The sequence below is a fragment of the Phragmites australis genome, chromosome 15 (assembly GCF_958298935.1).
Source record: "Phragmites australis chromosome 15, lpPhrAust1.1, whole genome shotgun sequence".
In the NCBI taxonomy this organism is placed as follows: Eukaryota; Viridiplantae; Streptophyta; class Magnoliopsida; order Poales; family Poaceae; genus Phragmites; species Phragmites australis.
Window position 1 is genome coordinate 4640464 of NC_084935.1, and position 25986 is coordinate 4666449.

General features: G+C 49.1%; 1 protein-coding gene, 2 long non-coding RNA genes and 1 pseudogene across 3 annotated transcripts; 1 reads left to right on the plus strand and 3 right to left on the minus strand.

The window, feature by feature from the left end:
- Window positions 1-146: 146 nt before the first annotated feature.
- LOC133893364 (uncharacterized) lies at window positions 147-3068 on the minus strand. The gene is made up of 3 exons (XR_009904477.1): window positions 2659-3068; window positions 1042-1221; window positions 147-488 (listed from the first exon to the last, which is right to left on the minus strand). It is a non-coding gene; the product is annotated as an uncharacterized LOC133893364 (long non-coding RNA).
- A 6181-nt stretch (window positions 3069-9249) lies between these two features.
- On the minus strand, window positions 9250-12762 carry LOC133893197 (EID1-like F-box protein 2). The gene is made up of 3 exons (XM_062334170.1): window positions 12608-12762; window positions 11051-11874; window positions 9250-9708 (listed from the first exon to the last, which is right to left on the minus strand). The coding sequence occupies exon 2, from the start codon at window positions 11815-11817 to the stop codon at window positions 11071-11073; it is 747 nt and encodes a 248-aa protein (XP_062190154.1). The 5' UTR covers window positions 11818-11874; window positions 12608-12762; the 3' UTR covers window positions 9250-9708; window positions 11051-11070.
- A 3712-nt stretch (window positions 12763-16474) lies between these two features.
- Window positions 16475-25547, minus strand: LOC133892061 (uncharacterized). The gene is made up of 3 exons (XR_009904348.1): window positions 25463-25547; window positions 24611-24672; window positions 16475-16598 (listed from the first exon to the last, which is right to left on the minus strand). It is a non-coding gene; the product is annotated as an uncharacterized LOC133892061 (long non-coding RNA).
- Window positions 16830-17917, plus strand: LOC133892930 (alkaline/neutral invertase C, mitochondrial-like; annotated as a pseudogene).
- Window positions 25548-25986: the final 439 nt, after the last annotated feature.

Below are 25986 nucleotides of genomic sequence, written 5' to 3' on the forward strand. Positions count from 1 at the left end.
GCATACACAAATGTGGCAAGATCACCTCCAACAAAGCCATAATTGACAACTAGTCAGTTGCATTCCAGGAAAAAAAAGAGGGGGTGGGGGGGGGGGGGGTGGAGAGACATTCCGGACTAACAAAAAAACCGCTGCATAACTGCGGCAATATTCTTTAATTGACACCAAAGCCATCACTGAAGATGGAGACAGATTGTAAAAAACAGACACATACAAAAAGGACAACACACGCCTGGTTGCATTCAACATACATGCCCAAAAAAGGGGTGTCCAGTGATTTGAAAAGATCGGCGTCCTTTTGAAGAATGCCCATGAGTGCTGTACAAAAGTAGCTGTGGAGTAGAACTACCTATTCCACAACAATTCCGTGAGCACTCCCATGAAGGATCCCGACGTTCCAATTCCTCTACCCAAGTATAACACACTACAGCTGGACACACGATTAATATTGGGCCCTCATCCTTGAAGCAACAAGCTATCGCAATTGCCTGCATTTAAATGGGTGAGAATTTACTAATTCCAAAAAGGCGAAAAAAAACATTCAGAAAGCAAACCAGCTGGTTTATTCATATAGTCTAAAAAAAGTCCTAGAATTTGAAATGAACAATTACTGCTGTTCAACTAGTGTCACTGCAAACTTGAAATAGCAGTGTACTCCATGCTAACTTGCCATATGATAGAATTTTGTTGGCTCTGAAAACAGTAATAGTCTATTCATACACAGAACACTAGAACAGAAGTAATTGCATTATGCAAGCATTCATGCTAATATGCTACTCCCTTTGATTACAAATATAGGTCGTTTTAGTCTTCTCAACTATTTTCTAAATATAAGTCATTCTTAAAATTCTATGCACTTTTTTCTTTCTGGTTCCTATCTTACCATTGTTTAATAAATGCTACTACTCTCACAAATAAATGATTTATCTTTTTTAATGCAGAATAAATGAAGGACAATAAGATCATTTGATCTACTTTCTTAATCTTTGTGCACAAACCTAAAACGACTTATATTTATAATTAGAGGGAGTATATGCTCACCTGGAGAGTCTTACCGAGCCCCATCTCATTCGAAGCCCAAATCTCACGCCTTCAAGTTGGAAGGGTAAAAGTGCATCTTGTAATTGCTGAGGCAGTTTCTTGAGAAGATCGTCTACTTCTTTGTCAGAGGCCCAATTTTTGCCAGTCGACCTAGGGAGGTTCTTAATGACTTTCCTCGTGCTATAAGGTATACCTTGCACAACAGTTCCAGGCAATTTCTTTAGGCATTTCAACACCAGATCATAGTCCACGAGCTTAAAGACAGGACGAAGATGACCACTTTGACTTAGTGACTGTGCCGCAGAGTATTGTACAACCTAACAGTACCAGCATTAAAGGAAAAATTCAGTTCCAGATCTATACCAAAAAGCTTATCATGCAAGCAAAGAGATTAAAGAGAAGATGTGGCTAAATATTACATCAGTGAGAAATAGTTTTCCCCCCTTTACATCAGTGAGAAGTAGCATCCGTAGCTTAATGTTTTCCTTTTCTTTAAGCTTCTATTCGTTGTGCGTGTGAAACTTTCATAGATTGTACTTCCTCCGTTCCGTTTCGCAATATTTGTTTATGATCTCGGGAGTATCTGTCTCAAATTGTTTGTCTTTTACGGTAACCAAGGATGCTTTATGGTCTATTTTCCTGCTATGTCCTTAAGTGCATGCATGCATTTACTCAACGTTGGTGAGTTACTTGCTCTCATCTTTGTATTGATTAGGGGTAGTATGGTCATCTCAGTGTATTTTTCACTCGATTTTAGCATTCCTTAGTTTGTACGTAATGGTGGACGTGGACAAACATTGCAATACAGAGGGAGTAGCATGAGCAACATTGAAATGGCCAAAAAGAAAAAAAAAAGCCAGATAGTCATTATTATTGAATAGAAAGGTGGCATTCATATCAAAATTAAATTACAGTTGCAGCGCTTCATACTAAACTCAGTAGGCACCAGTAGTTGTTAATAAGCCTGATACTCGAAAGATGAAGTAAAAAGTTGGTAACTTCTAAACTCTTGGATTCTCAATAGTTAAAAAGAGAAGACTTTCAAAGTTCGTGCCCCTATGTTGTCATTGGGAGTACATCACGACTTTCAGGGTTCGCGATACTGTGTTGTCCTTGGGAGTACATCGCCTCAACAGAGACAACATTGATCAAGTATGTGGAAGGTGCAAGGTTCTTCGTGGGCGAATTTGGAGATGACAGTACAATTTGTCAGTTTCCTGAAGCAAAGGAATGCTCTTAATCCAAATCAATGAGTAATAAACAACGAACCCAAATCAAAGAACAGCATTTGTCAAACAACCAAATCATACAGCAAAATGGGCAAAGAACCGCCGAATTCATGGAACGATCCAGACAGGTGGAATCGAAGAGCAACTATTTATCAAGAAACGCTCGCAGATTCCCACAATTTTTTTTTTATGAAACATACCCACAAATTTCCCAAGCTGCCGTCAAGTAACTCGAAAAGCACCAGGACTTCTAAAATAAATTGCATAATCGTATCCAAGAAAACACCAAAGTCCTGGAGAAGTTCATAAATATCGCATCGTAATCGAAGCACAAGCAAGTAAAAGATGCCTATTTCCTATGCCAGGCAAGAACCAATGCGAGCCGTACCGAAGCCAAGGCGAGGCAGTCTTGGACGGCAACGAGGCAGTCGGCCTCCCCGGGGTAGGATTTGCTCCCTGCCGGTCCCACCGCCACCGAGAACTCGTCGGGGCTGCACAACTCCAGCACCACCTGGAACCCCACCCGTGGCTGAGGTGGAGTCGGCGGCGACTGTGGTGTCGGAGATGGGGAATGCGGTGGCGGCGGCGGCGGCCTCTGCGAATCGCTTGCGCTTCTCGAGGGCGAGCAGGCGGTTGACCTCGGCACGGCGGTTGACCTCGGCACGTCGTGTTACCTACGATAGCTCCACCCCGGTTGGTTCAGCGGCCGAAGGCGCGACGCCGTCTCTCTTCGCCGGGTTCGACCAACAACGATCTACCAACGGCTCTACTCCTGCCAGACCCAGGGCTCTGGGGTCTACCCCGTCTAGCCCCCCCCCCCCCCCCCCCCAAGCGAGAGCAATCCTCGCTTCACCCTAGACCTCCGTCTGGGAGGTTGTTGTTTCCGTCCCTGCCCAGGTGCCATCGCGTTGCGTTGTTCCTTGGACGGACTCTTTCACCACGGACGAATGTCGACTCTGTTGGGCGGTCCTTGCGTATACCGACTGCGCTCGACAGGGTTTCAAGGCGTCCGAGCTTTCCAATTGCATCATTGGTGGCCTTGGTGTGCCGACGATGGAGTTCCAAGTTGTGGGATTCTTCCACAACAACTTCTTCATCGTTTGTCAGACGCAATCTGCGCGCGATGTCATCCTTGCCGCCAGTGGTAGGCCTCTTTCTTCCAACACCATCTGGTTCTTCAGGCCGTGGACGAGGTTGGAGTATGCGGCCAACGGTGTCCTCTCTTACCGCACCATCATCTCACTCCAAGGAGTTCCACCTCACACCTGGTCTACTTTCACGGCCCAGCACCTCTTGGGTAGCCATTGTTGGGTTGAGAGGCTAGAGGAGGTGACCACGCAGATGGACAGGCCTAACCTTACAGATCTCTGTGTGTGTTGCTTGGTGTGATTCTCCAAAGAAAATCCCTAGTAACGTTGTCATGGAGGTTTCAGAGCAGGGACTTGCCACGCGCTATGATGATCCCGTCATGCAACATCTCTTCGGGAGCATCCTGCCATACCTCATGGAGGTCAGGACTTTGAGATATGATGTATACATTCATGTAATCTCCGTGGAGGAATTCCAGGTACCATCTTCTTCCAGCAGCGGCGTGTTCTCCTCTGGCGATGAGGCCGGTGGTGGAGGCATAGGGTGCTCTGCCTTCCACCAGAGCGGCATCTGTCCTTTCTGCCGTTGTCGGGAACGACGGTCGGTTCTGGATCTTCTCCTATTCATGGCTGCACTCTTGGTGTCCGGTTAGTCGATGATGTGCTTTTGCCATGCTCGGCTTACGTGCGCACCCCATTCGGCTCGTTCCCTGTCGCAACTCCCGAGGATCGGTCCGCTCAGAAGTCTCCACATGCGGACATGGGTGCACCCATGGTTGCTTTCGACGTGTTGCAGGTCAGAGTGGATGACTCTATCATGGTTCATTCCCATACCTGTGACCCCTTCCTGCGAGCCTACGATCCTATGCTGGAGGTGCAGTCTCTACGTCAACAAGGTGTTGTTCCCGAGCGCAGTCCGTGCGTCAACAACGAGACCTGGTGCACGGTTAGCCATCCCCATGACTCCCGTCTACGTACGTTTGACCCCATGTTGCAGGAACTGTCCGTGCATCAACATGGAGTTGTCCCCGGGCGCAGTCCGCGCGTTCAACCCCGTGGGACGCCTGCTATCACGTGGCAAATTTCCCTCATTTACTTGAGGCATAGACGTCGCCTGCTTGCTGCTGCCTCTTCGTTGAGTCCTGAGGCCCCAGCTCCACTTTCCAATGGACACAACCCATTGCCTGCTGGTTGTAGAAAATTAGGCCACTCTGTGGCCCAGGGAAACTGGTCCACCACGCACGTCGCTCGGCGCTCTTCTTCACTACGGTTAGGCAGCCACCTTCGCCCATGGTCCCATCACCAGCCGGAAGATGTCATTCAAGGGGAGTCCAGGGCTTCTACGTTCCCCCAGGATGTTATGGCGGGTGAGACGGCTAATCCAGCGATCGTTACCTTCCTACAAAGATTCACAAGGGAGATTCCCACACCGCTGGCGTCACCTACCCTTGCTGTTACCTATGTGCCATCCGCATAATTTACCCTTCGCTGAAGCAAATGGCTGCCTGCACAACCCAGCCACTCCGTGGTCAGGCCTTCCAAGCGCGAAGAGGCACTGCTCATGCACCGCCTCGGCCTTGTCAAGAACAATGAGGTGATTTCAACACAAGTTCACCAAGCGCACACAACACTTTTCACTAAACCCCTATCCGAGGAACACTTGCATGTGATCAAAGAGCTTTTCCCAACCATGGTCTGCCTCCTGAGGATCCACGCCCTCCGCGGAATCCCTAGCTTGATTAGCGACTCGTTGCACGGTTGTTGTTGCATTTTTCTATGGACAATTTTAATATTTTCAGTTGTAATATCTGTAACCTCAATTTTAAGGCCCGCCGTGACATCGTTTAGTCCATGATCCATGATCACACCGCTTTTGTTGTGTGCTTGCTCGAGACCAAGTTTGGGGTTGTTACTCCGTTCTTGGTTAATGAGATTTACGACACTAATGTGACTGGCTATTCATCCTTGCCTACCTCCGACACCAAGGGGCATCATTGTGGTCTACCGGTAGCCTCTTACTTTAACCACAATACAGGTGCTCGGCTTCTCTATTACCATTCTTGTTTCTACACCAACAAACGACTCCTTTAGCTTGAATGTCGTGTATGGCCCTAATGATGAGAGCCTCAAGGATTCTTTCCTCGCTGAACTTGCTTATGTTCATGCATCGATGCCTGGTCTGTGGCTGATTATAGGCGACTTCAACATGATTTCTTCATCCAAAGACAAGAACAACGCCAACCTTGATAGACGGTCCATCATGCGGTTCCGATGGTTTATCGCAGGGCAGGAGCTCAAGGACCTTGATCTCTTTGGCCGCCGTTATACTTGGTCCAATGAGCGGGCAACCCCTACTCTCATGAGGCTTGACCGTGCGTTGACGTCCTCGGAGTGGGACCATATGTTCTCAGATTGTCTCCTTCAAGCCTTATCCTCTGAATGTTCGGACCACTGCCCTCTTTTGCTCTCATCTTCGGTGTCCACCCGGAGGCGCAGACATTTCCACTTCAAGGCCTTCTGGACAAAAATGCCTAGTTTCCTAGACACGGTTAAGAGCGGCTAGGTTCTAAAGGATGAGGAGCATACCTTGTCACCGCTCTCCTAGTTTGATGTGCTGCTTTGGAGTACTGCAAGAGGCCTCCAACGTTGGAGCAATATTTACATCGGAAACATTAAGGATAAACTCCTCATTGCTCGAGAGGTTATCACTCGGTTTGACCATGCTCAGGAAGGTAGGCGGCTCATCTCAACTGAGTCCGCATTGCGGAAACACCTCAAATTCCTTTGGTTAGGCCTTGTTTCCCTCAAGCGCACTATTTCATGCAGTCGTTCCGGGCTGGCTTGGCTTCGAGAGGGCGATGCAAATATAAGGCTCTTCCTCTCCTTTGCCAATTTCCAAGCGTGCAAAACACCATCAATTCCTTGGTGACGCTGGAAGGATCAGTTTCCTCACACTCTTCCTTGGAGGAGGCTTTGCTCAGTCACTTTTCTTCTATAATGGGTGTCGCCCCACCAAGAGCTTTCTCTATGGACTTGCCGCATCTGGGTATATCCCCCTGGACTTGCAATCGCTTGATGTTCCATTCAATGAGGAGGAGATGTTCGAGGCCATTAACCGCTTGCCGCTCAATAAGGCTTCGGGTCCTAATGGTTTTACGGTAGAGTTTTATTGCTCTTCGTGGCCAGTGATCAAGAATGAAATGACTATGGCCATATGCGCTTTCGGCCTCGGCGACCGCAGGGGTCTCAATCGGCTGAACAGTGCCATGATCACACTTCTACCGAAGAAGGATGGGGCCACTTTGGCTTCCGATTACCAGCCTATTAGTCTCATTCATAGCGTGGCTAAGATAATCACAAAGGCTTTGGCTCTTGGCATGGCACCTTGGCTAAACTCCATTATCACCAATAACCAAAGTTCCTTCATCACCAGTCATTCGATTCATGACAATTTCAAATTGGTGCACTCCACAACGAGATTGCTTAAGATGTCAAGGAGGCCTAAGATTTTGTTCAAGTTGGACATTTCGAAGGCATTCGATTCCTTGAGCTGGGCCTTTCTCTTCGAAGTCTTGAGGGCTTGGGGCTTTGGCCATCGTTGGTGCTCCTGGATTGAGTCCATTCTCGGTTCTTCATCCATTTGGATACTCCTCAAGTCAATTCCAGGGTCATCATTCTGCCATGCGCAAGGGTTGAGACAGGGGGACTCCCTCTCCCCTTTTCTTTCCGTGATCATGATGGACACTCTCAGTCATTTACTGTCGAAGGTTGGAGAGGTAGGCGTCATCGACTCCATGGTCCATGACTCAATTCAGCACCGTTGTTCGCTTTACGCCGACGATGCTGTGATTTTTTTCTCTCCAACTCCACAAGACATCCGAGCTCACCTAGACATTCTACACTTCTTCGGAGAGGCTGCCAGGCTTAGAACCAATTTAGACAAATGCGCAGTTATACCAATTTGCTATGATGAAGCCAAGCTGAGAACCATTGATGAGCTTCTTCCATGTGGACTGGCTACTTTCCCCATTCAATATTTGGGAGCGCCTCTCACGACCGGCTGGTTGCACAGAGCACATCTTCAGTCTTTGGCGGACAAGGTAGCGGCTAATCTACCAACTTGGCCAACCAAAATGATATCCAAACCTGGTCGGGCCACCTTGGTTCGAGCGGTGTTGTCCTCAACTCCGCTACACATGATCATCTCCATCGCTATACCTCTGTGGGTGATCAAGGAAATAGATAAACTTCGGAAGGCCTTCTTATGGGCCGGTGACAGGACGAAAACCGAGGGCCGTAGCTCCCTTGCTTGACAACGGGTTTGCCGGTCGCTTACTTACGAAGGATTGTGAACTCTAGATTTCTGGTTGTCTAGCTTCGCGCTTCGCCTTAGATAGCTCTGGTGGTAGCGCTCCGACCTGTCCAAGCCCTGGGCGAATCTCCCCTTTACTCATGACCACGAGGGCGCCGCCCTTTTTGATGCTTCAACAATCTTCGAGGTTGGCAATGGGGAATCAACTCTTTTCTGGATGGACTCCTAGCTGAGCGGTACCTCCATCCACTTGGCTGCGTTGGACCTCTTCAGTTGCATTGCTTCTACACTGCGCAAGACTAGAACGATGAAGGACACCATGCACAATCATTCCTAGGTGAGGGACATCACCGATCCACTCTCCATTGCAGCAATCGCTCAATATTTGCATCTCTGGTCACAGCTGCAAGCCCTTCAATTGACAGACGAGCACGACCAAGTCATTTGGAGATGGTGTCCTTTAGGGGAATACTTGGCAAGGTCGGCCTACTACATCATGTTCCAAGGATCCATTGAATTCGGAGGCGCTCAAGTTCTTTGGAGAGCATGGGCCCCGGTGAAGGTAAAATTCTTCGCCTGGCTTTGCTTCCATGGCTGGCTCTGGACCGTAGTCTGAAGAAAACGCCACGGCCTACAATCGGACGATGTGTGCGTGCATTGCTTGTAGCTACCAGAGACTACAGAACACCTATTGTTGTCTTGCACCATGGCACGTGAAGTCTGGTGGCTCGCATTAGGAGTCTAGCTTCTAGCCGAAGAGATTGCTTTCATTGACTGGTGGGTTGATCTACGTGGTCGTGTGGCAGAAGAGCTCCGCAAGGACGTGACTCATTGATTCTCCTAACTTGCTGGCATATCTGGTTGTCCTGCAATGCAATCACCTTCAAAGACCGTCGCCTCTCAACAGACAACTTGATGGCCCTCATCTGGGAGGACGCAGAACGCTGGTGCGCATTCGGAGCAAAGAACTTGGCAATGCTCTTAGTTAGGTTGCAAACTTGGGGCTCAGTGCTATAATTAACAACAACGCTTAGTGCGAGGTAGCTTTGTTTCAATATAAGTACTTTAGCGTTAGTCATATGGGTGTTGTAATTTGACCTCTTGAGGTCGTTGTGCAAGACTCGAAGTCATTTTCATTCTTAATACAAAGATGTACAACTCTTCTGTGTTGCTGGAATCAAGGATCCGGCGGTGCTACTGCTCGCATAGGTTAGTGGCATAGCTCGACGGGATGAAACGGTATCGCATTACGCTAAGATGGGAGAGGTATCGGGCTTCCAAAGTATACCGCTGCAATCGGAATATGTTACAGATAAACTGAGAAGAGATCAAGCATGCATATAATCTCAGTAGTGAAATTCTTGTAACTTTGAACGTCTGATTGGAGAGGAGATTTTAGATCCAAATCCTTGTGATTTTTAATTCAATTTTGAACGGGATCCTAAACCTCATTATCCGAGCAATTATAAAGCCGGTGAAAAGAGGTAAGAATGACAACAGTTCGACGACTTCAGAGAAGGGCCGCACAATTTTACGAATACAATCAGATCACGCACACCAAAACGATGAAATCATCTCGTGAAAAACAGATATGAAGTGCCTATGGATCGATTCCTTCAGTATCCAGATTCGTACAGCGACCAAATACAGTGAAGTCAACAACAAAAACAACACGGTAAGGAACAACACATGAATACCATGAGCACAAACCTCACATCTCGAGTCTCACTGAGCCAAACACCTAATTACGCATGCTGTAAACATTAGGAACAAGGCAAGGGGTGGTGTCTCCGTTGCGATTTACAAGAAAAAGTAATGAGGCATCAATAAACAAAGGAAAGACTACGTAAAATAGCTCCTCTTTTTCCATCTGATGCAAAGCACCGGGACGAACAACACTGCAGTTTGATGCAAAGCCCGTCACAGATTCTTGTCTCGCCGCAGTTTGCCGAATCAATGACATCCCACACTCTGCTAGTCACAACCACGATTCAGCACCGTACAGCAGTCACAGACCCTGGGCTTCAATCTTGCAAACCTGTCAAACAACAGAGGCGACATTCAGACGATACTTATATTCTACTGTAGCAAATCCTTTTTTTCAACCCTCATGGGGCCACTTATGGTCCCTCCAGAACAAAACAGTTCTGTTTGAACCACATTTTGCAGTTATTCATGCTCAAAAGGAAAATCCGCCCTAGACAGACGTTCTGTTATTACATTGCATTTTAACTTATAGTAAATAGCTTTGCAGCTCTGCCATCCTTTATTTGAGAGCAACTCTGCTACCTTACTTTAACTGGCATATTTGTTGTCAAATGTTGTAATGGTCTAAGTAGATAAAGCAACAAAAACTAGCAAATCACACATCAAACAAGATATCAGCAATGCACTTTTTCTTAAAAAATTCATAAATAAAATAAGAGGGAAAAGTGGCTGGACAATATGATTGTTATGGAAATAACCAACAGCTCTAGATTTATTATAATGAATAATGGTCTTGTGGTTAATCTGGAAAATTAATAGCAACACATTTGACCAAAGAAAATTTGAAAGATCTGCATCATCATTAATTTGATTGCTCTTCTAATCTTCAAATACCAGAAACGAGAATCGGAGTGGTGAAATTTTTGGAGATGTTTTCACAAGCATTCCAACTTCCTCTAAACACTTCTGTGATGCCATTTCTGACATGGGTATAATTAATTATCAGTTTATTACTTATCACTACTTGAAGGACCATACACATCAAAGTAGTTTAAACTTAAACTAGGGCCAAACAAAAGGGCGCCAGACACAGGGCCTGTGTTGTAAATTTGGATTCTTACAATTGATTACAGGGCACCAACGATTCTAAACCTCATTTTAAAAAATGAGTACAAAACAAGCATGTAAACCCTTGAGAACAATTTCAATCAGTAACGTTTCTCAAAAATTTCAGATGTCAAATTTTCCTATAATAAAATCTAAAATAGGCATTATTTGATATGATATTCTAACAAGTGTTTACTAGTTCTTGGAGTTCCAGGGAGAAAATATCAGTACATGACATATTGGGCAAGCCATATGTATGCAAGATTTAAATAAATGAGGATTGAGCAGGTAAACCTTGGCATAAACAAACTAATATTGAACACCAATTAGTCTATGTATATTCAGACATGTCTGCACATGAGAATTGATATTTACAAAAAAGATTGACGAAGTAATCTACCATGGAAAATGCCTAACCATGTTTCAGTTTATATACCTTAATACATCATAAAGAAATCTTTCTTTTCTTCATAAATACTCAGTAAAAATCAAATTTTACAGATTAAATTGTCCAATAATTTCAATTTAAATAAAAATAGCAATGTGAGAGCATAATATATGATCACCTGATTCAAGTTCCTGATGATTACTCATCTGCTGCTTCCTCTGAATCTGAGAGTGGTAGCAGGGTACCAATTCCAATAACATGTCCATTCAGGCATACAAAATACTCCACGGAATCATCATAAGCACCCAGCCTAGCGGAAGCACTCCTCGGAATCATATCCGCCTGGAACATGTTCCATAGCTTGGCTTTACAATAAGGGCACAACTCCCTTGGATGAAACCTAAATCGCTTCTCAATCAACATCTTCTTGACCCTTGAAGTGGCGAATGACTTAAATATGCCTCGGAAGAAACCCAAATCACCCTCTTCCCCTTGATCAAGATGCTCGCATGGATCTGACACATACAAGACGTCTGACTTACATGGCAGAGGCAGGAAACTCCTGCCTGCGGTCCTCGAAAAACGCGTCCTGAACACAAAATGGCCTGGGACGTGAATGTTGTTAAACAATCCCCCTTTTGTACAGCCATTGCAATAGATGAGCAGCTTCCCGAGCGCCTTCCAGTTCCCATCGACAATGTGGCTGCCACCTGAATGCAAATCCAGCATCATCTTCGGCGCCCTTGCATGACAAAACTCCTTCCACAGCACTTGCTTGGCAACCTCGTCAAACCACTTGCACACGCACGAGAGGACGGCGATCAGCCTAGGGTTCCAGTTCATGTGGCGGAAGACGAGGTACAGCGCATCCTCGCTGAGGTGACCCTTGGTGCAAAGGCAGATCGCCGAGTGCATGCAGCGGTGCTGCTTCACCACCAACACCATCTCCAGTAATCAAATCACTCCAGCAACAATGTCCACCTTCTCGTACCCCCTTCAATCCTGTTTTACAGTAGTGTCTCAGTTCCATGTATATCAATCGGATCACTACTGCTACAACAGATTAAATAAAGGTTATGTTAAATCGTTTCGGCAGTTCTAAACTTCTAATCGACTCACGACCTCCACTGACAACCTGAGGAAACTTTATAGGAAAAGATAGACAACTAAATCCGCAGTAACAGAACCCAAACCTGCCACTAAAATCTAACCGGGGCGTAAAGTAGTTCGCCTTTTTATTCAGAAATCTCATAAATCAACATTTTATTGGTACATGAGACAAAATCACTCCGTAGATAAGATAGAACCAACAGCGCGAGATGCTTCCTATGTCCTACCCCAAGAACGCATACATAAAAAGACTACATGAAACAAAGGAATCAAACTTATCCACCCAAACCCCCCAATGCGGCAAAACACCGAAAAACTATGCTCAATCAGTGAGAGCAGGTGGTGCATGCGCTCGCTCGCTGTGCGTGTGGGGTTCTCCGGCGACGCGTGGATCGGGAGCTCCTCGATCGAGCCGCATCCGAGGCACGATTCTTCGCGGGAGTCAAAGGATGCGTCTAACCGGAAGGAGTCGCCGGCCACTCGTCTCCGCATTCTTCACTCAACGAGAAGATGTGGCAGGGCTCGCGACCCAAGAGCACGGTGACAAACATGCAGGCAGTAATGAACTCGCGGGGCGCATCCATCTCCGCGGGAGAAAAGAGGGAGACTCTGAGCCAAGCCTTACCTGACACGACGCCGCGGGGTAGCCACGGCCGGAGCGGGGAAAGGAGGAGCCCTCGCCGTCGCCGTCGCCGTCGCTTCACCGGTCGCCGGCGTCGGGAGCGAGAGGCCGAGACGGGATCGACGAGAGGGGATCGGAATCATTGGGCCGGATCGAGCCGCACCAGATAGCCACCAAACGGGTGCGAGCACAGGGGCATAACCGACCATTCATGCAGGGCCGTGACGAGGCAGATCCAGCTGGCCGAGGCGGGAGGCGGAGGCGTGACGGCAGTAGCGACCGGGCGGGGCACGAAATTACGTTGGTGCCCCTCGGCCAGTCGGCGTCCGACTTGGTGCGACGAGACCGACCTCGGCGGGTTGCGGCCGGCAAGGGCATTTCGGGGAAGTCAAGTGGGACTAAAGGGTTAAAAAGGTAAACCGCGCGTGGCCGCGAATAACTCCAGGGGAAGGAAGCATGAGGATTATATTAGCCGTTAATTATTTAATTAATCGATTCGACGGTGGGATTGTACGGGATGTGCGTGAACCGTGTGGTCCGTAGGATATTTATGGTCGCGTTTAGGAGCAACGTGTCGAGGTTAGTGTCCTCTTGAAAAAGAGAGTATTGCTATATTTTAGATGTATGGAAAATGACTTTTTTCAATCGATCAATCACAGATGTTGGGTTAAGATTGAACGTCACTTCTTTTTTCTTCGTCCTCTAGATGCTTAGCAATGGTCTTCTTCTATATGTGTACTGGCTGAATTGATCACCAGCCTCATTCGCCTCCACCTGTCTTCGGTAACTCTCCTGTCCTTGTATCTGCCTCCATCGTCCACCGTCGTGCTAACTAAGCTATTTTTGTGCTCTCCTGCCAACGGCACCGTCCACTAGTCATCATATGTCACCGACGGTCGGCGGCTTTCCCAATACATGAAGTGAACATTTTCTTCAATTTCTTGTCATGGAGCAAGATTATCGAGAGGAAAAACACTGGTAATATTGACATACATATCACTCGCGATTGATAGCCTTCATCGTCTCGAATGTGCTAATTGAACAAGGCCTCGTACCAATTTACATGGCCGCCTATGGCTACGAACAGACAAGCCATGCTTGCATTACCTTCTGATTTCCGGATAAAACGACATCTATATTTGAATTCGAATAGGAGTATTGGTTCGGACTTGTGCGTACATTCGTCCACCCTATAAATGGTGTGCCAAAATGGTTCTTATGCTTGGGAAATGAATTTTTTTCTTCCAAATGTTGCCTTAGAAATTACTAAGTTTTGTTCAGAAATGCAAGTGACCCATCTATCCAAGAACCTCATCTTATTCCGACTTTGCCACCGATACGGCCTGCAAAGATTTCGTTGGATACCAACGGGCAAGTTGATGGTCCACTGGGTTCATCTCCAGCTAGGCAGACGAGCAAGTTGTGAACAAGTAGTACCCACTTGAGCGTGCAGCTAGCTAAATTGCACGTTATCCCCTGGAGCCCTAGTGAATCGCTTTCTCTCACAGGGTGTCACTGCACCAAAATGAAGTTTCCTTTGCCGGTGCATATTATCACCTCTCAAGTGGTTAAATCTTAGCGGTCAATTGAAGAGAGAAATGGATGCGTACATACAGTTTCTTACAGACACTTTACGAACCGAACCCTCACTCCACTAGATCTTTTGTGAGACTAGTTTAGGACATATGTTGTTGCGCAAGCTGAGAGGAGAGCGATTTATAATAGACTTAAGAACACAAGAGATTTTTTCAAGTTCGGATCTTCTGATTGGATAACAGCTCTACGTCATGTGCTTTTACTTATGATATATATTAATTGGTTATAAGAGGAGTTTCTACATCTGATCAGAAGAGAAATTTTTTTCTCCGAGGGTCCCCTCTTCTCAGATGACCACGATACCCTATTTATAGGGTGTACGTAGCTTAGTGTATAAGTTATCGTAATGTATAAATATCTAGAATTTGACCGAATTACCAGACCTTATCTTAGATAACTACTTTTTATCATACATAGAAAATAAATATCTACCGTGATAACTATTATGAAGGTTGCCAATTGTGGCCCGGCGTCGCTCTATTGGGGTGTCAGGACGACTTTCATCCTGCTGGGATGTCAGGATAAGCATCACTCGCATCGGCATTAATCGTTTGTCACATCACGTCAGGTCGGCTGCAGGGGGTATCCTTTCTTCTCTGATATTATCTCCGAAGGCCGGCTACATTTTTAGGCTTCGAAAGGCCGCATGAGCACCAGAGGGGTGGCTTGAAGGGGTCTGTAACCTCCGGGGGCCTGGCCTCCTGTTGGGAGTTCGGAGGCCGAAGGCTCTGTAGGAACTTGCTGTAGCTTCGAGTTTTAGAAGGCTACGTACGTGCCGAAGGGGTGGTCCGAAGTGGTCCGTAGCCTCCGGGAGCCAGATCTCCTGCTAAGAGTTCGGAGATCGAAGGCTCCGAAGGGGCCTTTAATAGCGATCGTCAACCAACTTAGTATTCTCAGCCTAATCTATTTTTCCCAATATATGCCTTTTCCAAATTTGAAAACTTGCATTGCCAACATTGTGACAGTGTCTGAGGGGAAGGATACATTACAGCATACCGAACCAACATCTAATTCGGAGCAATAAGCAACGTCATTGGAGCGGCAATACTCTCGGCGATGGGTTGGATCGTAATCTTGCCAGCAGTTCTATTTGAATCATCATCTTGCAATACTTGAAGGCCCAGCAGCCAAATGGTTAATTTCCAGGAAAATAGCCTTCATACAAAATTTAGAAAATCACAACTCAGATTACTGTGTGGTAGAAACATTAGCCAAGATGAGCACAAGAAAATTGTTCAACGTAAATGGTCAAATGACTTACCAACTGATCTTTTGTTAAAAAATGCACCGGATAAGCCGACACATCCAATTGCCAAACAAATCAGTCAGCTTGATTGCCTAGGATATGCATGTTTCTTCAGTTCTCCTTAGTACTAATCAAGGTGTTCTCAAAGTCTGGCAATAAAATTTTCTGCCTTCCTTTTGACATATTCATGAACTATGCTAGCTGTGCTCTCCCTATGGCGCAAATAGAACTCTGCAAGCAGGTAAGATATGATGCTGGCAGTTCAAATTTAGCTTAAAAGCAGATCTTAATCCACAATTGCCTCATTTGAAAGTACTTTTAGCAGCATGGACAGAAAAAAAATGTGATACAAGTTTCCACACTTTTCGAGAGAAAAAAGTTCATTCAGGTCAGTTTAAAATCCATCAGTGCGTCGAAAGGTGACAATAAAACCATCCATTCATCAGGCCATAAACAGAAGCTTGGCAAATTTGTTAAAATTCCACTGGTTTTTATATGTTAGGTCAATTTTTACAGTCCAGGTGAAACCACGGATACATACTAAATTTGGTAGCTTTGGTTTGTGTTATTTTTGGCTAATGCAAGAGCCAGCTTATCGAGTTTTACACCTACAGGCACTAATCTAGTTTATGAGATACGATCCACGATCCATAAGTGGATCTGAATAAACTCTTGAGGCTGCTCTCTGCAAGATTCGACTTATCTTAAACGACCTATTCAACTTAGAATTAAATTCAAAAGTAAGAAACAGTTTGGCTTTAGTATAAGTTTATCAATGATAAAAACAAATTAAAGCGAAACTAAACATGCCCTTGGTAATAGTGCTATAAGTATCATCCTTGTGATTTCCATAAGGTTCAGTGGAAAACAACCAATAATAGCTGCTTTCTCTTGGCTGAAACTCAGAGGTAGCAGTAGCATATGACGACAGAAGGAATTTTAATATATGATGTTGGGGCTATCAAGTTTTATTTGAGATATAATGACATCACGACTGAAGAGAGTGCACTAACAAGGCGGGAAACTCTATCACAAACAGCATGGTGCATGAGGATTCCAGCTGCAACAGATACATTAAATGAATCCACCATGCCTTTCATAGGAACACTACAGTGCAAGTCTGACAACTTCAGAGCATCATCGCTAATACCCCTGCCACCGAAGAATTAGTTAGTACCAACTACAACTACAGGATGTAACATTAATGTATCAGTTAATCCACACACATCATGATGGAACAGAAATGCCTAAACAAGTGTGATATTTTTTTCAATTTGTATGAACTTTTCAAGGCATGAAGTCATCATACTTCTTTCCACATTGAAGTATAAATAGAATACGTATCAAGATATATATCTCTCCTACTTAAAAAAGACGTCAGACATGTTCCGTCCGTTAGATTCCTCTGCCCGTTCTCGGTCCGTCCACCCCCTCGTTCGTTCTCCCGATCGGATGTTCGTGCTCGTGCCCCGTCATGTTCCACTCCCCGTTTTCTAGTGGGTGGCAACTCGCACGGCGGCCGCCTTCCATTCCTCGCCTCTTTGGCCTCCCAACTCACCTCACAAACCAGCCCCGCATCCTCCCCCACCCCATCCCCATCTCCTCCAACCCCCGCGCCGCCGTATCTAGCAAGCTCCCCAGACACGTTCCCCCTCGAGACCCCGCCTGTGGAGAAAGAGGACGCGGAGGCTGGCAGCGCCCGTGAGGGAAGAGACGGAGAGGGAGGCGTGGAGGCTGCTGTGGGGGGCAGTCGTCAGCTACTATGGTGCGCCGGCGGGGACAGTGGCGGCGGAGGACCACAAGTGCACGGAGAGGCTCAACTACGACCAGGTCGTCATCAGGGACTTTGTGTCATCTGCACTCGCCTTCCTCATGAACGTCGAGACCGAGATCATCCGCAACTTCCTCCTCCACAACCTCCAACTGCATGTGAGCGTCTGCACTACCGGTGCGTTGTCAGCATGCCGCCGCTGCTATCCTTTGCCTCCAATGCCTTTAATCCCCATTTGTGTGCCGTTGCCACCTCCATTCTTCGGTCGTCTGCTGCGCCACGCCACCACCTCATCCTCCTTCAGCCACAAACACCTCCTCCCTCGACTGCTGTCGGAGGGTGAACTCCTATCGCAGGGATCATGGGGGACCCCTTTTTAGAGATTCGGCCGGAGGATGATCCTGAATATGTTCGCCAGAGAAATAAATGGGTATGAATGCGATGGCCGGCGGTGCGGGGTGATCTAATGCGGAAAGGAGTAAATGTACTGGAGTTTAGACAAGTTCGGGCCGTACGGGGGCGTAACACCCTACTCCTATATGGATACTATAAATGCCCTGAGGAAGTCCCTCAAGGATGTTGCTGGTTACAAGAATGTTGGTCTATCTTAGAGCCTGGGGCTCTTTGTTCTTCAACCTGTCTCGTGTTGTTCACTTCTCAGCCGTTGTTTCTCTGGTGCTGTGTTTTTCCATACTACTGAGCTCTCTTCTTTCTCTTTTGGCCTGACCTTTCCTTCTGTGCCGCCGGCTGCTTTAAATACCCGCCGGTAGTAGCGTGCCCCGAACGGGAGGGGGAGCACGAGTTCCGAGACACCATAAATGGAAAGGGCGTCATCTACTCCCTGGTCGGGAAGAGCCAAGTGCTCGGATTCGACCCCCTGCTCGGGGGGAACCGAGTGCTCAGGCTCGACCCCCTGCTCGGGGGGAGCCAAGTGCTCGGGCTCGACCCCCTGCTCGGGGGGGAGCCGCGAGGACGAGGGAGTGCTCGGGGGCGGCCGGGAGCTGGGACCCAGCACCTGACCCCGTGCACTCATCCCGCTCCACCACCAGCACCTTGCTTACGACCTGAGGAGTGGCCGACACGTAGAGTAGCAGTGGCTCGCCCTCGGACGAGGCCACCAACACGGGTGGTGAGGTGAGATACTTCTTCAGATCGCGGAAGGCCTGCTCGGCCTCCGACGTCCAGTCGAAACGACCGGTCTTCTTCAGAAGCTTGAAGAGGGGGAGCCCCCGCTCCCCAAGTTTGGAGATGAAGCACCCGAGGGCCGCCATGCAGCCGGCGAGACGCTAAACCTCCTTGAGTCGAGCCGGGGGTCGTATCTGCTCGATGGCCCGGATCTTCTCTGGATTGGCCTCGATCCCTCGGCTGGAAACCAAGAAACCGAGAAGCTTGCCCGCAGGTACCCCAAAGACACATTTCTCGGGGTTGAGCTTCAGGCGGGTAGTGCAGAGACTATTGAAAGTCTTGGCAAGGTCTTCGAGCAGGGTGGCGCGGTCTTGGGACTTGACCACGAGATCGTCGATGTAGGCCTCGATGTTGCGGCCAACCTGCGAATCAAGGGTGATGCGGATAGCGTGCTGGAAAAAAGACCCAGCGTTGCGCAAACCAAAAGGCATCGACACATAGCAATAAATCCCCACCGGAGTGGTAAAAGCAGTTTTTTCTTCATCCTCTACGGCCATGCGAATCTGGTGATAACCAGAGTTTGCATCTAAAAAACACAAAAGATCACATCCCGCGGTTGCATCTACAATTTGATCTATGCGGGGCAAAGAAAAAGGATCTTTGGGGCAAGCCTTGTTTAGATCGGTGTAGTCCACGCACATGCGGAGCTTGCCGTTGGCCTTCGGCACGATAACTGGGTTTGCCAACCACTCGGGGTGGAGGACCTCTCGAATAAATCCGGCGTCAAGGAGCCTGCTAACCTGCTCCCGGATGAACTCCTGGCGCTCGGGCGCATGCCGCCGGACCTTCTGTTTCACCGGGCGTGCGTCCGGACGCACAGCCAGGTGGTGCTTGATCACCTCCCTAGGGATCTCGGGCATATCAGACGGTTGCCATGCAAACACGTCGACGTTAGCCCGGAGGAAGGCGACGAGCGCGCTTTCCTATTTACCGTCCAAGTCACCGCCGATTCGGATGACCTGGGAGGTGCCTTCACCCACCACGACCTCCTTCGTAGGAACGGAGGCGTCGGCAGCGAGTCAGGGTTTGGATGTAGAGGGTCCCAGGCCCCCTGGACGACCTTCGACCTCGGCTCGGGCTGAGATCAAGGCCGAATATAACTGCTCGGTGCAGGAGGCGGCGCTGCTGGTCTCGGCGGACACGGAGATGGGGCCCGCTGGGCCCGGCATCTTGACCGTGAGGTACGCGTAGTGCGTGACCACCATGAACCGAGCGAGCACCGGGCGCCTGAGGATGGCATTGTAGGGGAGGGGGAGCTCCACGACATCGAAGATGACGTTCTCCGTCCGGAAGTTATCCCGGCTCCCGAATGTCACGGGCAACTCGACCTGCCCGAGGGGCAGGGAGTGCCCGAGCGTCACCCCGTAAAACGGGAGCGACGGCTTTAGGCGCCTAGAAGGCACCTACAGCTTCTCGAAAGCCTCCTTGGAGAGGAGGTTAAGATCTTCTCCCCCGTCGATCAGCACCCTGCTGACCTTCACGTTGCAGATGGTGGGGGACACTACCAGGGGTAGTCGCCCCACGCCTGCAGTACTGGCAGGGTGGTCGGCTAAGCTGAACGTGATCGGTGCACCCGACCACTTCAGAGGCCTCGCGGCCTCTTCACTCGGGGTCGCCGAGCACACCTCACGCCGCATGATTTTGACACTACGGCGGGAGGAGGGCGTGTACACGCCTTCGTCGATGAAGGCAACGGTGTGCTCAGGCTCTTGGAAGCCGAGTTCTGTGTTGTTGGGGGCAGCTTCATCGTCGCAAACCCCCGCGGAGCTCGTCGTGCTCCCTTTGGTGCTGCTCGACGAGACCCTTGACCGTGCGGCACTCTGTGAGGTCATACCATCTGGTCTGGTGGATCGGGCACCCCTTCCCTGGCTCGGGCCCCGCAGGAGCGGGGGCCCTTGCCGGAGCGGGAGCCCTGGCGGGAGCCGGAGCCCTTGCGGAAGCCGGAGCCCTAGGAGGGGCTCGGGCCGGGGCTCTCGCGGGCGCAGGCCGTCTGTCGGCGGTCGCCCGGCGTGCTTGCTGGCGGTCGGGCTCTTGGGCCGGCCTACGGGCGGGGCCCTGGGCCGGCTCGACGGGGATGGCCTCGCGCCTCCTTCTCTTTTTCTTTTCCCGCCTGTCGGAGCGGGAAGGACCTGGTTGAGCGGCGGCGGGGTGCTCAAGGCGCGGAACGTGCCAAGCCCTAGCTTCCGCCGCCTTCGCGCACTTGTCGGCCAGCGCGAAAAGTTCCGCGGTGGTCTCGACCTCGTGCGTGCCTAGCTTCTCGAGCATCCGCTCGTCGCGGACGCCCTGCCGGAAAGCGATAATGACAGCGTGGGGGGTTATCCGCGGGATGGTGTTGCGGACCTGGTTGAAGCGCTGAAAAATTAGCCACGAACTGGTGGCAAAGATCATCCCAGGAGCTGATAGACCCTGGGAGTAAGTTCATAAGCCAAGAGCGGGCAGAGCCCCTCAAGGCAACATGAAAGTAGTTAGCCATCACCTTTTCGCTGCCACCAGCCGCCTGAACAGTGGTGGTGTATATCTGGAGGAACTCGACGGGGTCGATGGACCCGTCGTACTTCTCTGGCAGCTTGGGGAGGAACTTGGTGGGCCATTTGACCCGGCGGAGCTCACTGGCGAAGGCACGACACCAGGTGCCGTACCCTGCAGCGCGGGCAGCACCCTTGAGCGGTGAACGCCGGCAAGCCGGGGAGCCCCGGCGGTCATGGGCCGGCAAGGAGGAAGCCTAGTCCTCAGCTTCAGCCTCCTATCGGGTCTCCCGCTGGCGCTCGAGGGTGACGCGCGCGTCTTCGATGTCCCTCCGCTCATTGAGGTGCAAGCGGAGGTCTCGAGTTCCGGAAGCGGCCAGGGGGCGGCGCTCCGCCTGGAGGCCCCTCGGCTAGCGCGAACGCCACCCGACGATGGGCCGGTCCTAGCGGCGCCACGCTGGGTGGTGGCGCGAGAACTCTCGACCAGCACCTGGCGGCGGGCAGTGCCGACCAGGGCAGCGACTTCCTGGAGCCAGCGGCCCTCCGGGGTTTCCCCCGCCGCCTGGACTAGTGGATGCCTGAGGAGAGCGTGTGCTGCAAGCAGCGCGCTCCCGGGGCTGGCCTCGTCGAAGGCGAGTCTACGCCGGAGAGGCGCCCGGTGCTGTCCAGACGCGGACCTGGCGGCGGGAGTTTCGACCACCGGCTAGGGGTCGGATGGTGCACCGGCGACGGCGGCGGCGGCCATGCTGGGCCCAACGCCCTGGTCCCCTTGGGAGGGGAATGCCGCGCGTGCAGGTCGTGGCTGCTGCTGGGATGCAGCAGCGACTGGGGCCTCCTGTGTGAGGGGCTGCATTTCCCCGCTGGAACTGGAGCCGGAACGCTGGAGGCGATGACAATCGGCCATTTTTTTTCTGCGGAAGAAAACAAACAAACAGATTCAGGGATGCTTCCCCCCTACCTGGCGCGCCAGCTGTCGGAGGGTGAACTCCTGTCGTAGGGATCCTGGGGGACCCCTTTTTAGAGATTCGGCCGGGGGGATGATCCTGAATATGTTCGCCTGAGAAATAAATGGGTATGAATACGATGGCCGACGGTGCGGGGTGATCTAATGCGGAAAGGAGTAAATGCATTGGAGTTTAGACAGGTTCGGGCCGCACGGGGGCGTAACACCCTACTCCTGTATAGATACTATAAATGCCCTGAGGAAGTCCCTCAAGGATGTTGCTGTTTACAAGAATGTTGGTCTATCTTAGAGCCTGGGGCTCTTTGTTCTTTAGCCTGTCTCGTGTTGTTCACTTCTCAGCCGTTGTTTCTCTGGTGCTGTGTTTTTCCACACTACTGAGCTCTCTTCTTTCTTTTTTGGCCTGACCTTTCCTTCCGTACCGCCGGCTGCTTTAAATACCCGCCGGCAGCAGCGTGCCCCGAACGGGAGGGGGAGCACGAGTTCCGAGACACCATAAATGGAAAGGGCGTCATCATTTCCTCTGGGCGAAGTGACCGGGGGTGGAAAATGCGTCGCATGCCCGGTCATCCGTCACCATAAATGCACTGGCAACAGGCGCCATGGAGAGGGCCCACCGGGCAGCTGCAGAGCGGCCGGCGTGCCCGCCCTGTCTTGTTCCCCTGCCACAGCAGCGCGGCAGACGGAACGCCTCGACCCTTACGACGTTATCCCGAGACGGGCCGGATGGCACGGGATGGGACCCGTGCAATTAATAACCCCACACCCCTCTGCCAGAACATGGCAGGAACTGACGCTGAGCGTGGCGGGAGCAGTTGGAGGTGACAGGCCACGCATGCTCTTTAAATGCGGCCTCGAGCCTTTGACTGGCTGACACCTCATCGGTGGGCCCATCGGGTGCCACTGCCAGGGGGCTTTCTGGGTCGTCGGGGAACCGAGTGCTCGGGAGTCACTGTTCACCTCCCCGAGCACTCTCTCCCGAGAATGCCCTTTCTTGTCCTCGGGGAACCGAGTGCTCGGGGGTACTGTTCACCTCCCCGAGCACTCTCTCCCGGGCACACTTGTACGGATCCTCAGGGAACCGAGTGCTCGGGGGCTGCTGCACGCAGCCCCAAGCACTCTCTTCCGGAACTTCCTTCGGTGGGTCCTCAGGATACTTGGGTGCCCAGGGGCCACCGCTAGCGGCCCCGAGCATGTTTCTCCCGGTACTTAGCTCTCCTAGTCGTCGGGGGACTAGGGTGCTCGGAGGTCACTGTACACCTTCCCGAGCACTTTCTTCCCGGTACTTAGATTTCGTGGATCATCGGGGAATTGGGGTACTCGGGGGCCACCGACTGTGGCCCCGAGCGCCCCCTCCCGAGACTCGATCTTTTTCACCTTGCGGGAGAGACTTTGCGGAATGGTGCCATGTGGTAGATTGCTGGCCTGGCCTCGAGATTCGGGGACCCCCAGTTCCTGATGCACCGACAACTGCGTAGCCGCCTCTGACCATCGTGGTGCTGACTCCACCTCTATGTCCTTCCCTCCTGCATTCCTTTCCTCTTCAATGGTTCCGTACCAAGAGTATGCATGCCTCGATGGTAGTGGTGACACAGTGCACACGGCTTATCAACAGCAGAAATGCAATGGGAGGCATGCACATCAGTGCTCGACGGTTTGCCTCTGAAAAGATAGGTTACAGGTAAGTAAGATATTCATGATCAAGTGATTTAGCATTTCACTGATAGTGACTATGATTTTTCAAATCAGCAGATTGAAGCTTATTCCATATGTTCCTAAGGTCTATTCTAGCATGTAGTACTCGTATTAAGTGATTAGTGTTAGCCTTTCTTACTCTGGCATATCATGTGTCTTGGATAGTGTGGGAGTACCCTTTGGTTAATGGGGAAGGCTATTGATTGCAGCGATTCGTGTGGTCCGAAGTATTTGTAAGTAAGTCTATACACATAGCTGCAATTGATTTTTTTTTTTTTTTGGTAAACAGAAAAGTAACTTTATTGATCATGAATATGGCCACTTGAGGTTATGTTTGAAGCAATAACAATGAATTCTTTTGGTCATATAGAGATTGCAGACATATAAAGCATAGAACCTTATTAGCCACTCTTTTGCATGGTTTTCTTGGTAATTTAGTCTTTATCTCTTACGGGGATTCTATCATTTTTTGGTTGAGATCTTTTCTCCTATTTTATCTCCTCTCCCCATCTTCTCATCCGCAACCTATATATAGAGGGGAAGCCGGCCGGTCTAGGGGATCAATTTTTGCCGGCCGCGTGCGAAGCTTTGTTGCTACACCGACCCGCCACCATCAAACTTTATCGCTGTCATGCTTTGCCGTACACCGCGAGATCATCAGAGTTGTGTGGAAGCCTTGCTGTGCTTCTGATCCAGTCTTCACCGCCGCCACAGAACAAGACCTCCGCCCTCTCGGAGTATGTGTGTTAAGTCACTTTTGTTTAATAAAATTTTGGCACCCGTTGCAATGAACGGGCATATAGTCTATATAAGTAAAATAACCCATTCATGGCATTAAATCTAGTCTATTCACCGGACAACATACGCCACTCCTCTTGCAAGAGGAGAGATTCAAATACCTCATTGCAAAGCTGGTAAGCAGATTTAAGAATAAAAAATATTTTTTCATCTAATTAGAAATGGAATAGTAAGAAAATACAAAAGAAAGCACATCCTATACTGACTTCTTCATTCAAATATTTCTGACACTAACAATAGCATGATTAAAACAAAAGGTACATATATGGATAGGAGGGACAGCCCCTACCTAAGCTCGTTGCCCACAACAATAGCCGTTGGATGGGACCAATCCATGTCATACACAGAAACCTACAAACCATTCATAACATAATTATTCATTCAACCATATTACTTATATCAGTGGATAATAGAGAACTTTTCGATGAGAAAGGTTAAATCCTGATGATGTATGATTGAAACATATATCTTCAATTTAAATTTTCAGTACAAATATTCATTGGCGATACACCCGAATTCATATTCTGGGTAACCTCAAGTAGATAATGAGGATCAGAGATTCAGAGTATCAGACAGATGTCAACAAAATTGGTGGCTATAGATCGTTGGTCTCCCAATTCGAGGACCCGGACCCTCTGCCTTAATTGCGTAATGCAGAGAATCACTGTATGGACAGTACAATGAGTCAATAGCTACAGTAACCTGCATTAATTAATTGGTACTACTGTAGTAACTGTAGCAACAGGGATGTGAGCGTTTTTGATCGGGCTCTCCGTTTTTGATCGGACGATGCACGTTCACCTTAATGCAGAGCGTAGTAGCCTCTCTGCATTGGCTTCTCCAATACAGAGGATCTCAGTCCGCAATTTGAAGACTTTTACAACATACGGACAACACATAGTTTGAAAGAAAATATGTTCCATAATAAATGCATCTTATATATATATATTTAAGTCACCAAAAATGTTCTTTTTCCTTTAGTTTAAACATAGCTGCTGCTTTTCACTGAAAGCAACACATGACTGTGCAATGAACGGCATGCAGCATAAGAAATCCATGTGGATCATAGTTTCCTAACTTCGACAAGTATTCATGTTGTAGGGAAATTGATAGATAAGATGAAGATTGAAAAAAAAACTACCGAATCAGTTCCCAAACAAGTAGTTGCAATGCGATAACCACGCTTTTTCAATGCAGAAAAACATTCTGCAGGCGAGTTCCATAGCCTCTTCACTATTTAGTTTTTTAATAGGTTTTTATTTTTGGAGATTGATTCTATCTCTTAGGAGTTTTTGCACTACATATACAAGGTAGTACCCTTATTGTAAACACAGATAAATAAAAAATAAATAGTTTTCCCCTACATTATGGTAACTTCACAATTATTCTCTTAAGGGATCGTTGTACTACACCCGAAGTTCTACTAAAGACCAAGCTAGTGAAACGAATCTGCTGTGGCCGATCTGCATTGAATCGACATCGTCGTCAAGCGGATAGGTTATGGCCTAGCCTATATGCCCTAATCGCTCGCAAGGATTGAAAGGTACAATCAATTTGTAACGTCCAATCGCAACAAACACGACCGGTGGGGCCCATAGCCACCACCTCGCCGCCGCCGTCTCTGCACAAATCGAAAAACAAAGGAACACGTCGCCAGCCAGCAAA

Coding starts and splice junctions, on each gene's coding strand:
- LOC133893197 (XM_062334170.1), bottom strand. CDS start 11,817: ATGGTGTTGGTGGTGAAGCAGCACCGCTGCATGCACTCGGCGATCTGC.